This window comes from Lithobates pipiens, unplaced genomic scaffold (genome assembly GCF_037356315.1).
Source record: "Lithobates pipiens isolate NorthernLeopardFrog02 unplaced genomic scaffold, aLitPip1_a1.2 Scaffold_23, whole genome shotgun sequence".
Lineage (NCBI taxonomy): Eukaryota > Metazoa > Chordata > Amphibia > Anura > Ranidae > Lithobates > Lithobates pipiens.
This window is the reverse complement of record NW_027507785.1, coordinates 74,247,292-74,259,228: the sequence shown is the minus strand read 5'-3', so window position 1 is coordinate 74,259,228 and position 11,937 is coordinate 74,247,292. Positions and strand designations below refer to the sequence as shown.

The window sequence follows — 11,937 nt, the reverse complement described above, 5'->3', positions numbered from 1 at the left end:
TTGGATGAATTCTCTGAATAAGGACAGTAAAGCTTTCCTTCTAGAGTGGATGAAAAGGTGTAATGGTCAAAGGGAATACAGTGCCCCCCCTGATTTGAAGAGGCTCCTTCACTTGGGACAGAAATATTCATGAACAATATCCCTCAAGAAATCTATGAAGGTAAATTAATTCCACTGTATCAGACTGCTGGGTCATGGTTTGTATTTTGATGACTTGTTTAGTGGACAGAATACACAAATGTGTGTATTTCCCACTGTGTACCTCCTAAGGTGCAGTCCCATTGTTAATTGTGTCACTTATTGTTTATGTCTCTCTGCTCATCTGTGTTTATATTTATGATAATGTGTAATGTACTTTGTTGCTGGCTTGCCTGGTCACCCCTGACTAATCAAGGCTAGTTGTTTAATTGGCTTAATCTTTATAGAGTGTGTTGGTTGTTAAGCAGCTATGTTAATTATATTCCTGTTTATAGTTTGCATTGTATACAATAATGTGATCTGACTCAATAAAGAGTTCCAGTTCTCATACAAGCTATTGTCGCCTAGTCTTGTATGCTATTCAGTATTCAGCTATAATATCTGGTTCCTATGTCCAGCCTGGAGGAAGCTATATCTTGATGGAAGCCCCATGATGGGTGCTGGGCGGTTCCATCACAGGCAGCCTTCATATTTTCATCTATAAAAAAGCCTTGTAGTGTAAAATCTGCAGAATAAATGTTTTAAAAATAAAGACAAATAACTTACTACAGACTTTAGCGCATGATCAGCTCCCACCTTATACTAGGCTGTGGTCTGCGGATTTGGGTGAAGACATCACTGTGCCGGACTGGCAAACTTCTTTCCACTTCACACACAAGTCGACCATCTCCTGCTACTCTCAAGAGAAGAACTATAAGCTGCTGTCCAGATGGTACAGAGACCCTGCTACTTTACACAAAATCTTCCCGTCTACGCCAGCCACCTGCTGGCGCTGTGAAGCCTCAGTCGGAACCTATCTACATGTCTGGTGGGACTGTGAGAGGATCCGCCCCTTCTGGACACAGGTTTTTGAATGTTATAATCTTCTAGCTGATACTCCAGTTCCTATCTCTCCGAAAATTGCATTACTCTCAATATTGCCCGGGTCTATTAAATCGCAGAGACAAAGATTGCTTCGTTTTTTTATGTCCTCTGCTAGGCAGCTGATACCTGCTTATTGGAAGACGACGACTACCCCCCCATTGTCACGGTGGGTATCCATTATGAATGACACCATGAGAATGGAGGAGATGTTGGCACTGGACAATGACACTTACACCAAGTTTATATCTCAATGGTCGATCTGGCTCCGCTTCTCTTCCTCTGACACCTTAATGGAACAAATTTTGAATGCATGAGGACGCTGTGGGCTCTCTCCTACCCTTCCCCCCCCTACCCGTATCCCTTCCCCTTCCCCCCTTTTCCCTCTCCTCTCATCTTGATATTCATTTTTCCCTGTATCACTCTGTTCCTCTTTCTTTTGCTCCTCTCTTCCCTTTCTTTTCTCTCTTTCTTTCTGTCTTCTTCGTAATGCTAATTACACGTTGTCTCATGTAGTAACCCATGAGTATTTTGTCCCTACTGTGGCCTTGTGGATCGGGAACAGGCTGTTTTCCCTGTTTTCCAAACTTTCCGACGGGGCCGACTGTGGTTGATAGTCGTTAGCCGTCCATTCATAAATGTAGTCCTGTTACTGTTCCTGCTTGTATTTGCTTCATGAAGGTTACTGTCTATTATTGTTTTTACTTGAAATGTTCAATAAATATATTTTCAACACTAAAAATAAAGACAAAGATAACAAATGTGATTATTTGGTATATATTTTTGTGCATTTTTTTAATACAATTAAAGAATGGAAAAAAGAAGCATAAGCATATAGGTCCACACAGTTTTGTTCCTTAAAGTGTTACTAAACCCAGGACCCTGCATTCACTATATTTGGTCTCCCACAGTATACAGAACATGGAAATGGAAATTATTTTAGTAAATATAAACTGCTAAATACCTTTTCTCATCAGCAGTATATAGCGGTCCTGTAAATGCTATCAGTGTCTGGTTAAAGTGTGTAGGAGGGGTTTTCATTCTACTGTGACTGTCCTATGAGGCTACAGGACCCCTGACCCTTTGTCTGAACAGTGCTGATTGGCCCTGTGCTGATCACATGCACCCTCCCAAGAAAAAAAAAACTCTAGCAATACACACCAAACTGAGCATGTGCATTGTGTCTCCAAAGGCTCTGCAATATCAGGCGATGGATTGTGGAAAGTGGAAGTGGGGGGGGGGGGGGGGAATCAGTGAAGACAAAATCAAACAGCCTAATTACACAATGCGGAGGATTAACCCCTTACATTCCACAGTGAGTATAACAAGCATGTTAACTGCATATACTGATTTTACTGTTGTGGGTTTAGCAACACTTTTAATTACTTAAAGCCGAAGATAATGTATTTATTGTATAGATACATTGTCGCAGCTTGGATTGATTAGATGAGGTGGACAGGTGAGATGGTGAAGTCACAGTCTCCAACTTATCCAATCAGAGAACAATTTGCATTCATTGAGAAAATGAAAATTTTTCTCTGAGTGCACCTGTGCTGAGTAAGTAACCTCTTGTGTTCACTAAGCAGCAGTGCAGCAGCTCAGCACAGGACCCGGAAGCTAGCAGTAATCATTGTAGCAGTGGTGATTACTACAAATATTTCCAGCTTCCTTTGGGAATCAGCCAGGTATGGCACACACATACTTACATTGGACCAATGTAACTATGCAAAAATCCCCATATGGAAACTTCAGTTTTAATCAAAATGCACTTCTTAATTATTAGGATGATTTCCAGATTTAAATCTGAAGAATTGTTTTTTGGTCATATTTTTTCTGGACATTTTTTGGACAGAGTTGTATGTGAGTGGTAGTGAGTCAGAAACAGCATTTGTAGATGTCATTCTGTATACTAATAGATATGCTGCTTTTCACAGGTCATCTTCAGACCAACTTTCTGCATATATACAATCCATTTAAGAAAAAATCATCTGTCCACTCTGCCTTTAAATGTTCTAGGAGGTTAAACATAAAGTATGTTTTTAGGTTCTTAGAAATGTCCATCCAATGTAAAGGTTAATTTTTACTGCAGAAATTTACATAATTTTTGTAAGTTCCTCAAGTACTTCATTTTTTTTTATACAAGCCCACTGAGATGGAATTGTCCCCCGGCCTGTGAATTTTAGGTTGTAATGGCTTTCAAAATTATGTCGGAAGAAATAAGTCACCCATTTCCAATAAGATAATGATGAGTTGTCTTGAGTAATAGACCAGGTATTGTAAGGGGCTCCGCCATCTCTATATGTTTTGTAGGGGAAACTTCTGTCATCATCAAGCACATAATGTATATCACTAGATACAAGACTGGTGCAGATCTCTATACTAAAGTCACTTGTATCAACCCATTTAGCACCTTTCATAGCACGAGTACGATGGTATTGAACACTGTGGTCTCCACTATGCCCAGAAATAGTATTTGTACATACAGCACCACAGAATGGACATTGCACCCAGCACCCAGAAAACTGCTTGGATAGATTTCCATTAATCATTTGTTCAAGGTAGGTAAGGTCGCATTTGGAAAATAAATCTTTGAGCTTTTCCAATACAGTTTTCAGAGCTTTTGTCATTGCTTCCTTCAAAAAAATGATATCAGTTATATTCTGATATTTCACACTCTTGAGATCCTGACTTGACAGCTTCATATCACTTCCAAGCTGAGAGCAGAAAGTATCCAGCCATTCACTGATATCACCCTGTTTGTCATTGACTATTCTAGTTGATGTGTTGATGGCCTTTAATATAATGTTCTCAAATTCATCCAGTTTAGTGTTTAGAATTTCTGGTATGTTCTTATTGTCTTTACAATACTGTTTAACACACTCTTTGATAAAAGTACTAATTGCAGATTTTGGATCATTGATATAATTTAGGTAATGCTGAAAATTTTCCTTCTCCGCCAGTGACCTGAGTAGACAGAACTCTAGTTTTGATCTGTTTCCATTCAAGGCTTGATGGTTACTCTTTACCTCCCCAGCTAAGTTTATTGCAGATTTCTCATCGACTTCTTGCCGGATGGCCTCTTCCAATTTGGTACACAGGAAATCTGCCAATGTTGTGATTTGTTTTTTTCCCTCACAGGAGAGTTTAAAACTTTGCAAAAATTCATGTCTCTTACTTCCCAAGTAGACAAGGGGGTCATTAGCTTTTCTAAAAACTTCAGAAATCCTGTGAAATCTGCGAGCTGCTTTCTTGCACAAGAACAGTGATGCGTACAATGCAAACTCCTTCCTGAATTTAAATTTATCTAACTTGATGTTTATTTCCAATGCGATTATATTCAGAAGTTCATAGAAGTAAACATACTGATAATCTAGTTTTTCCTGCTGCTTTGAATCAATGTATTCATCCATTCTCTTGTTTAGAATCTGTATTGTATCTTTTATTGTTTTCTCATCATCATCTGAAAGCTTTTCTTTTAACACTAAATATTTTCGTTGGCTTGACATATATTTAGAGAATTCTTTTAGCAAGTTGGTCCATTGAGAAGAATCGTTAATTGTATCAGCTATATTGGGCTCATTTTTGAAGCGTTCAAGAAACACGTTTTGTAAATCTCTGTCGATTTGGGGCGGTTTAGGAGTATACGTTTCCTCAGTGACTTTAGTGATCAGAGAATTCCACATTTTGTTGAATTTTTCTTCCAATTCATCTTCAGTGACAATTTTTCCCTGCAAAGACAGGGCCAATGTCTTGCTTTCAGCTAACATTTTATCTTCATATTTCTCACTCAGTTTGTTTATAGTTTTATTGTTGTTATTTGATCTAATGAGCTCTTTAGATTTTTTATTTATCTCATCTATCAATTCATCTTTAACTGAAGCCACTCTGTTTTCAGTATTAACTTTCCATTGAACTAGTACCTCTCTGTCCTTTTCACTATTAAAAAATGCCATAATCTCCCCTTGGACAGCGCTGTATATTTCTTCAAACTGCTTTTTTAAATACATCTTATCAACCTCCTCTAGTTCTTCCTTGTAAATCTGGTTGCTGATTTTCCTTTGAAGGATCAACATGTGTTCCCTTAATTTCCATGTCCACTGACTGTATTTTACTTCCAATTTATTATATGCAGCAATTTCAAGTGAATTTTTGAAGCTGAATACGAAATTCTCATTGAGCAATGCATTCCACAAATCATTTATTCGAGATTTGAATGTAGAGATAGTTAAAATATTGTGTTGCCCTTCCTGTTTTCCAGATTCAAGTATGACTCGTCTTAGCATTTGAACGTTCTGACTGTAACTTGGATTTGGGGGAGCCATGGGAGGGTCACCTTCCCAGAGGTGGGCAAAGTAATGGATATGTGTGTTTACATCAAATTTTATGACCTCGTTGAAACATGTGACATCACACTGCTCTTGCTGTGCAGCACACCTTGTCATTTCATCCAGTTTTTCCTGGAGCCGTCTCCTTCCCTCCATGTTTTTCTCTTTGGCTGTTATTTCTCCAACATTTTGATGAACAAAGACACAGCTGGGTTGTAGATTGACTTTCTTCATCCTTAAAAATGCTTGAACAGCAATCTGTAGGATGTCTTGCATTTCAGAAGGATTTTCCCCAAAGATGTTGATCAATGTCAGGTTACCCAGGCCAATTACAAAAGTAGCCAGTTCGTTGTCATGATTAAGTGTAGTATTTTTTGAAAGTTCAACAGCTTTAAGTCCTTCTGTATCCACCACAAGCACATAGTCAAAGTTCATTTCCTGTCTGAGTTTTTTGTCAACCTCTAAAAGCTGCATAAATGCTCCTCTAGTGCATCTGCCAGCACTCACTGCAAACTGAAGACCAAACATAGCATTGAGTAAAGTGGACTTTCCAGTACTCTGTATACCTAATACAGAGAGGACATACAGTTTTTTGTCTCCTAATATTTTAATCAGCTCATCCAGAATGGCTCCAATCCATCTCAGTGGTACATGTGCAGCATCGCCATCCATCAGCTCAATTGGATACCCTGAGACCATGAGATTGGCAACAACTTTTGGCAATGTGAAAAAACTTTTATGCTTTCTTGGAAATGTTTCTAAAGCTTCATATATTTGTCCAATTTCTCTTAGAATGTGTTCAAGACCAAAAGTTGAGACTTCAATTTCAACTGATAATTTCTCTAATCCTCTCTCCATTGTTTCTATAATCTGTTTATTTTTATTTTTTAGTTCCTTTTCCTCCTTTAGTTTTGACCATTTATTGTGGTATTCCTGGTAGAGCACTGAAAGAGTTTTTGAAGATAGATCATCTAAATACATGCTAAACCACCTGAGACAGTAAATTTTTGAGTCTGAGTATAGAATGTGCAGGAAAGTTCTCATGAAGTCATTAAGAGGAAATGCTCTTCGAAGTTGTGTATTCCTTATATCCTGCTTTTTAGACTCAATGTTGCTCCGCTGTTGCTCAATACTCATGTTACTATTTTGTTTCAGTCGGGTCACTTCTTTGTCTTTCTTGCACCAATTTTTCCAGAGATCTCCTTGTAGAGGCAAAAATGCCTCCTTCATGGTTGATACATTTTTTTCTTTTAACAATGACAGTAAAACATCTGCTTGTTCCCTTCCCTGTTTGCACTGTTCTTTGTCTTCATCCACTATAAATCCATGTTTCTTGGCAATACTGGCACATGTGTCAAGTGAAAACCTTTCCTTTGAAATAGCCAACAAAGATTGTATAGTTTTTGATATCTGTTGTACCAATTCTGCTTCATTTCGGTTTTTTATACCAATTTTTACTTTGGTTCCCTTAGATGAAGAACCCTTTTCTTTGTCTGCACACAGGCAAATTAGTGATTTTGAGGATCTTAGTAGCCACTCTAACAGTTCTCTCCCCTTTGTATCCAATTCAGAGAATAGAATGACAATGACTGAGGAAATTTCTTCTAAGAATTTCACTTGTTTGTCATGTTCTTTGGCATCACCATGTAGATTAGTGAATGCAATGCAGTCATCAAACCTGTCATCCTCTTTTCCACCTGGACAATACCAGGCAATCTCTGTCATTCCATTCATCAGTAAAGCATTTTGTGTGCTTCCTTCGCAATGTCTATGATAGAAGATATCATGCCTCTGTTTACTAATCAACCAGTTCATTAACTGTGATTTAGAGGTAGAAGATGGACCAAGACGAATGAAGGATATGATGGGAACTTCTGTTTCCTTAATAAACTTGTCATAAGATTTGACACTTTTATTTTTCCACTTCTTTTTAACTTCCTGAAAAGCCCAAAGTGGGAACTCTACAGAACTTGTACTGGGAAGAGTTACCAAAAGTGGAAGAGCAAACTGACAAAATGAAAGTTTCGTGTAAAGATACTGTCTCATAAAATCATTAGCACAATGGAATATTGACATTTGAACATCCATTGGGTGAATAGGTTGTTCGCTGTTTGAATTTTGCTGCTCGAAATCTTCATTTTCATCATCTAAAAATTGATCTAAAAAATCAGTTGTGTGCATGTTTTCTTCTTCTTGAATACTCCTCACCTCTGCATAGACAGTTTCACTTGTGAATTCACACTGCACATATCTTGCACGATAGTCCAACATAAGTAATTTTTGCAGGAAATGGAGAGGAAGTTGTTTTTCTTTCGAAATCTGTTCTTCAACCAAAGAAGGCTGACAAATCGTATGAAAATCAGCATTCTTCATTTTTTGGGGGTAATACTTTTCAAGGTCCAGTCTCTGCAGCAGAAGTAAAAAGTCTTTGTCCATGCTTCTGTAATCTGTTGCTATATCATTTTTAGTAGATGTTTTTTCTTCCTTGCATATACTATTCAGCTCAGTGGCAATCTTATTTTTTTCCAGTTCTATGTCTGTTGATTCCCGATAGCTAAATGCTCTGAGGTCTTTTTCCATTTTGTACCATTCATGTTCTGAATATTGTTTAATTATTTTATCAACATCAGGAGTAATATGTCCTGCCATGTGTTTTTTCATAAAATGTAGACATTCTTTTTTCTGTTCTAGAGACATTTCTTGATATTCACCTACAAATGTCAGGCCTGTGTACAGGACAAAAGCTTGAGCCCGATCAGTGCACTGACTTCTGATGCTTGTATACTCCTTATAGGTTTCTTGCATCTGATGTTTCAGAAATTCTATTTCTTTGTCTCCTAAAAGATTTTTAAAGTTGTAGTTTTGAAAACTGTACCCAGAGTTGTTGGCAATACAGAGGAACAATAATTCTGTGTCCATTTGTTTGGTTTTCCTTAGTGAGCTTAGAAAGGAATACAATGAAAGACTAATATTCATTGTAGCTTTAATTTTTGCTTGAAGTTGATCATCACTGGTTGAGTTTATATTGACAGTAACTTGCAGAACTTCATCCATAGAATTCTTTAAAATACCAAGAAGCTCTTCAAAATCAGACACAAAAAACTCTCTCAAGCTCGTCCTTATCAGAGTCATATATCCATCTCATAATAAGTGAAGCATTGGGAAAGTTTTCAATGGAATAAATGTGAGGATGCACTAACGATTTCAATAAAGTTTTTATAAGATTTGTGTCTTCTGTAGAATTGTCTTTGTATTTGTCAACAATACTTACTAAAAATGCTTGCAGGTTTTTATCTGATAGACAAATCATTTTCCAAGCACTGTAACTTCCTGATGTTTTACAGAGTTCCACTTTAAAGTCATTTAACTCCTGCAAGTGTTTTTCTGCATTATTCACATCCCAGAACCCCACACTCTGCAAGAATAAATTTGCTTTTTCTAAAGCATTAGGTAAATTTTCTCCAATCATCATTTCTGTAGTGAGACCTGTCTCTGACCTGTAATGGTCAATCAAAATTAAAGCTAGTTTTAAACTATCTGTAAACTCCTCCTTGTGATTGTCCACAATAATCTTCCACACTGGTATCAGCTGAATTCCACGATCTATGACACTCCAAGTTTTGTTACTGGTTATTAAACCAGATTTCCACTGTGCAAGAGAATCAGCCTCTGATGGGCCTCCAGTTTTAGTAACAAACAATTGAACATCTTTCTGAATGTTGGATGTTTTTGAAATGTGCACAGATCCCTGTGTATTTGTTTTTGACCAGTCAATATCTCCTCCAAATCCACCGTAACTAACACCCACATACATATTCAGTGCTTCAGATGTCATTTTTTTTGCTTCTTCCACCTTGCTGCCATCCACTCCTTCCATGGATGCCTTCCACCAGAATATCCCACCAAAATGTATTGGACCAAGATTAACATGTGAGCCAAACCTCTGGAAAAAATCTGAGCATTTTGTTGACAATATGGATGAATTTGAATCAATTCTCAATACATTTTCTATCTCCTGTAATGCATTTAGAGCAGAGGGAGAGAGTCTCAGCTGATCCTTTCTGAAGTAACAGGATGCTAAAGGAATGTAATTATATCTGGTGGTGCAAACGTAGCCGTGTTGAACTGACTGATTGCTTGTGTTCTCAGACTCTGCAGATTTGTTACAGTTAACACTACTTTTTAGACCAAATCCCATGAAACCTGCAGTAATTGAGCTACTTAAACTTAACCCGATTTTCTCAACTGTTTTACGAAAATTTGATTCTGCTTTCTGAGAGGTAAATTCTTTTTGCTCAAAAACAGAACTTTGTTCTGGTCCAGCAAGTTTGAAGCCCTCAGGTATACACAGAAGTGGTTCGCGTTTCTTAAACATATCTTCTTCATTTTTGGTTTGGAAAATTCCCTCTAGTGCTAGGCCTCCAGATGAATGTTGGATGACTTCTTCATCGATTAGGTTTTCTTTTTTTGAATATGACTCCTCTCTGAGGTTAATCTGCTTTTCAAAGTAATTTATAAGATCCAACAATGATTTCTCAGGGAGTGCTGAGTATTCAGAAGGAACTTCCAGAATCTTCCACATTTCTTTTTCACGCTCTTTAACAAAGCCATCGTTTCGACTTTTACCTTCAGATGTCATTTTTTTTAACTCTGCTATTAGATTATGTGCTTGTTTATTTTTCTCTTTTATGAATTGGTTTCTCTTTTCTTGCACTTCAGCAATATTTACACTGCTGTCAGGTATGTTAAACAATTTATGTAATGCCTTCTTTTCCCAGGGATAACGAACATTTTTCTCTATCACGGAGCATTCTTCAGGCTGAGTATAGTTTAATGATTGAATATTTCGTATGCCCAAACATTCTCCTATGATGGAAAGCCAGTACTCAGGATCCAGACCAGTCTCTTCCAATTTATTTTTAAGATCAGTATTGACAGGGCAGCCATTGGATCCATGACCTGACATCTCTATAAATACAATAAAAAAAGTTTTAGGTAAACCAATTCAGTTAAAATATTTACACATTTCATATTTTAGGGTCATTTGTCAATGCATTGGATTATGAATTGGATAATTGCCGTATTGGGTAAATTCACACTTTTTTGCATCCTTTTTTTTACATATTTTTTTCCAAACTTTCTAAATTTCTAAACCAACTGCACACTCAAAAACTTCACTACACAGCCCCAGTTTCAGAATTACTTCCCCTTGTCATTTTTTATGAAAAAGTGAACTTACCTTTTATAGCGACATTGCAGTGCAATGGCTGCTCCTTATTCCCCAGGATCTAATCAGAAGGAAAGTGAAATCATCCTCACCTAAGCGCTAAGGCGTAGGATGGGGTAAGGTAAGTATAAATCAATTTTTTTTTTTTTACTGGTACGTTTTGGAACTACTGAAAATACATGATTTTTGAATGGGAGGAGGATCTGACAATATCAGGGGGCCTTCCGTTTTACTGCAAGGTCCACTTTAAATATATCTTAAAGCATATTAATGGTCAAAATGTAAAATCATATATCCATTTCTACATTGTATTTCAATTATTTTTAGCCTACTATAAAGGCATACCTAGGGTCTCCAGTGCCCTTGGCGAGAATCTGTATCGGCGCCCCCCTGGCACCCCCCCCCCCCCTTCATTAAAGAGTTAGAATTTCAGTTGTTTGTTTTTTTACATCAATTTCCTTAAATTTTTAATTGTCTGCATATTCATTAAAGATAATGTTTAGGCTATAAAGTCCCTTTTCAATGGTTTTGACTTTTGAAAAAGATATTGTACATAAACATAGTAGTCAGATGAGATTTAGGTTAAACACGTTCAGAAGAAATATAAAACCTTAATAGGTTTTATATTTTTTCTAATATAACTAATTTTACATTTTTAAAGGTGCTAAATATAATAAAAGATAATGATCTGTATTCATATTATGCTTATGCTTCATATTGTGCTTAGCTTGGCTATCTAAAATTTCACTGTGACCTCATATCACAGGGGTCTCCAAACCCTCGGCCCGCTTGTGTGTTTAAACAGGCCCGCCCGCAGCTGGCAGGTCCTGCAATACAAAGCAGCACACCAATGCTGCACGACGTGCTTATGATTGGCTGCTGAGACTGCCGATGTCCCAGCAACCAGTGACATCATTGGTGCGGCACCTCCCCTCTTCCGCCCACTATTTGTATTAACGATCCAGCGTGTGAAGCAGCAAGTGGGAGTCAGGAGTTGAAGACGACTGTAGGGAGGTGTGTGTGTTGCTGATGGGTGGAGGGAGGGTCATTAAGCTGTCAAATTGAAGAGGTTGAAGGCTGCATTCCCCGCTGGCTCGTACAGAGGTGTGTGTGTTGCTGCCAATACTCTTCAATACCCTGCCATACCCTGCCAATACTCTGCCAATATTCTGCCATACCCTGTCAGGGGCTGGTCTATAACATCCCAAATATTGCAACAAAAGAGAAAAACGGCCTAGTGCAATAAGCACAGCACACACCCCTAGGGATGTTTTAAATGAGATGGACCAGTCCGTAGTTAAAAAATATATATTTTTTTATTGAAAA

At 37.6% G+C, this 11,937-nt stretch overlaps 1 protein-coding gene across 1 annotated transcript in view; it reads right to left on the bottom strand.

Annotated features, from left to right (window-relative positions):
• Positions 1-1,820: 1,820 nt before the first annotated feature.
• LOC143927670 (interferon-induced very large GTPase 1-like) overlaps positions 1,821-11,937 on the bottom strand; it is a 74,794-nt gene continuing 64,677 nt past the window's right edge. The window contains 2 exon segments of the mRNA XM_077451892.1: positions 1,821-8,483; positions 8,485-10,352. Of these exon segments, the coding sequence (XP_077308018.1) occupies positions 3,153-8,483; positions 8,485-10,350 (7,197 nt within the window). The 5' untranslated portion in view covers positions 10,351-10,352 and the 3' untranslated portion in view covers positions 1,821-3,152.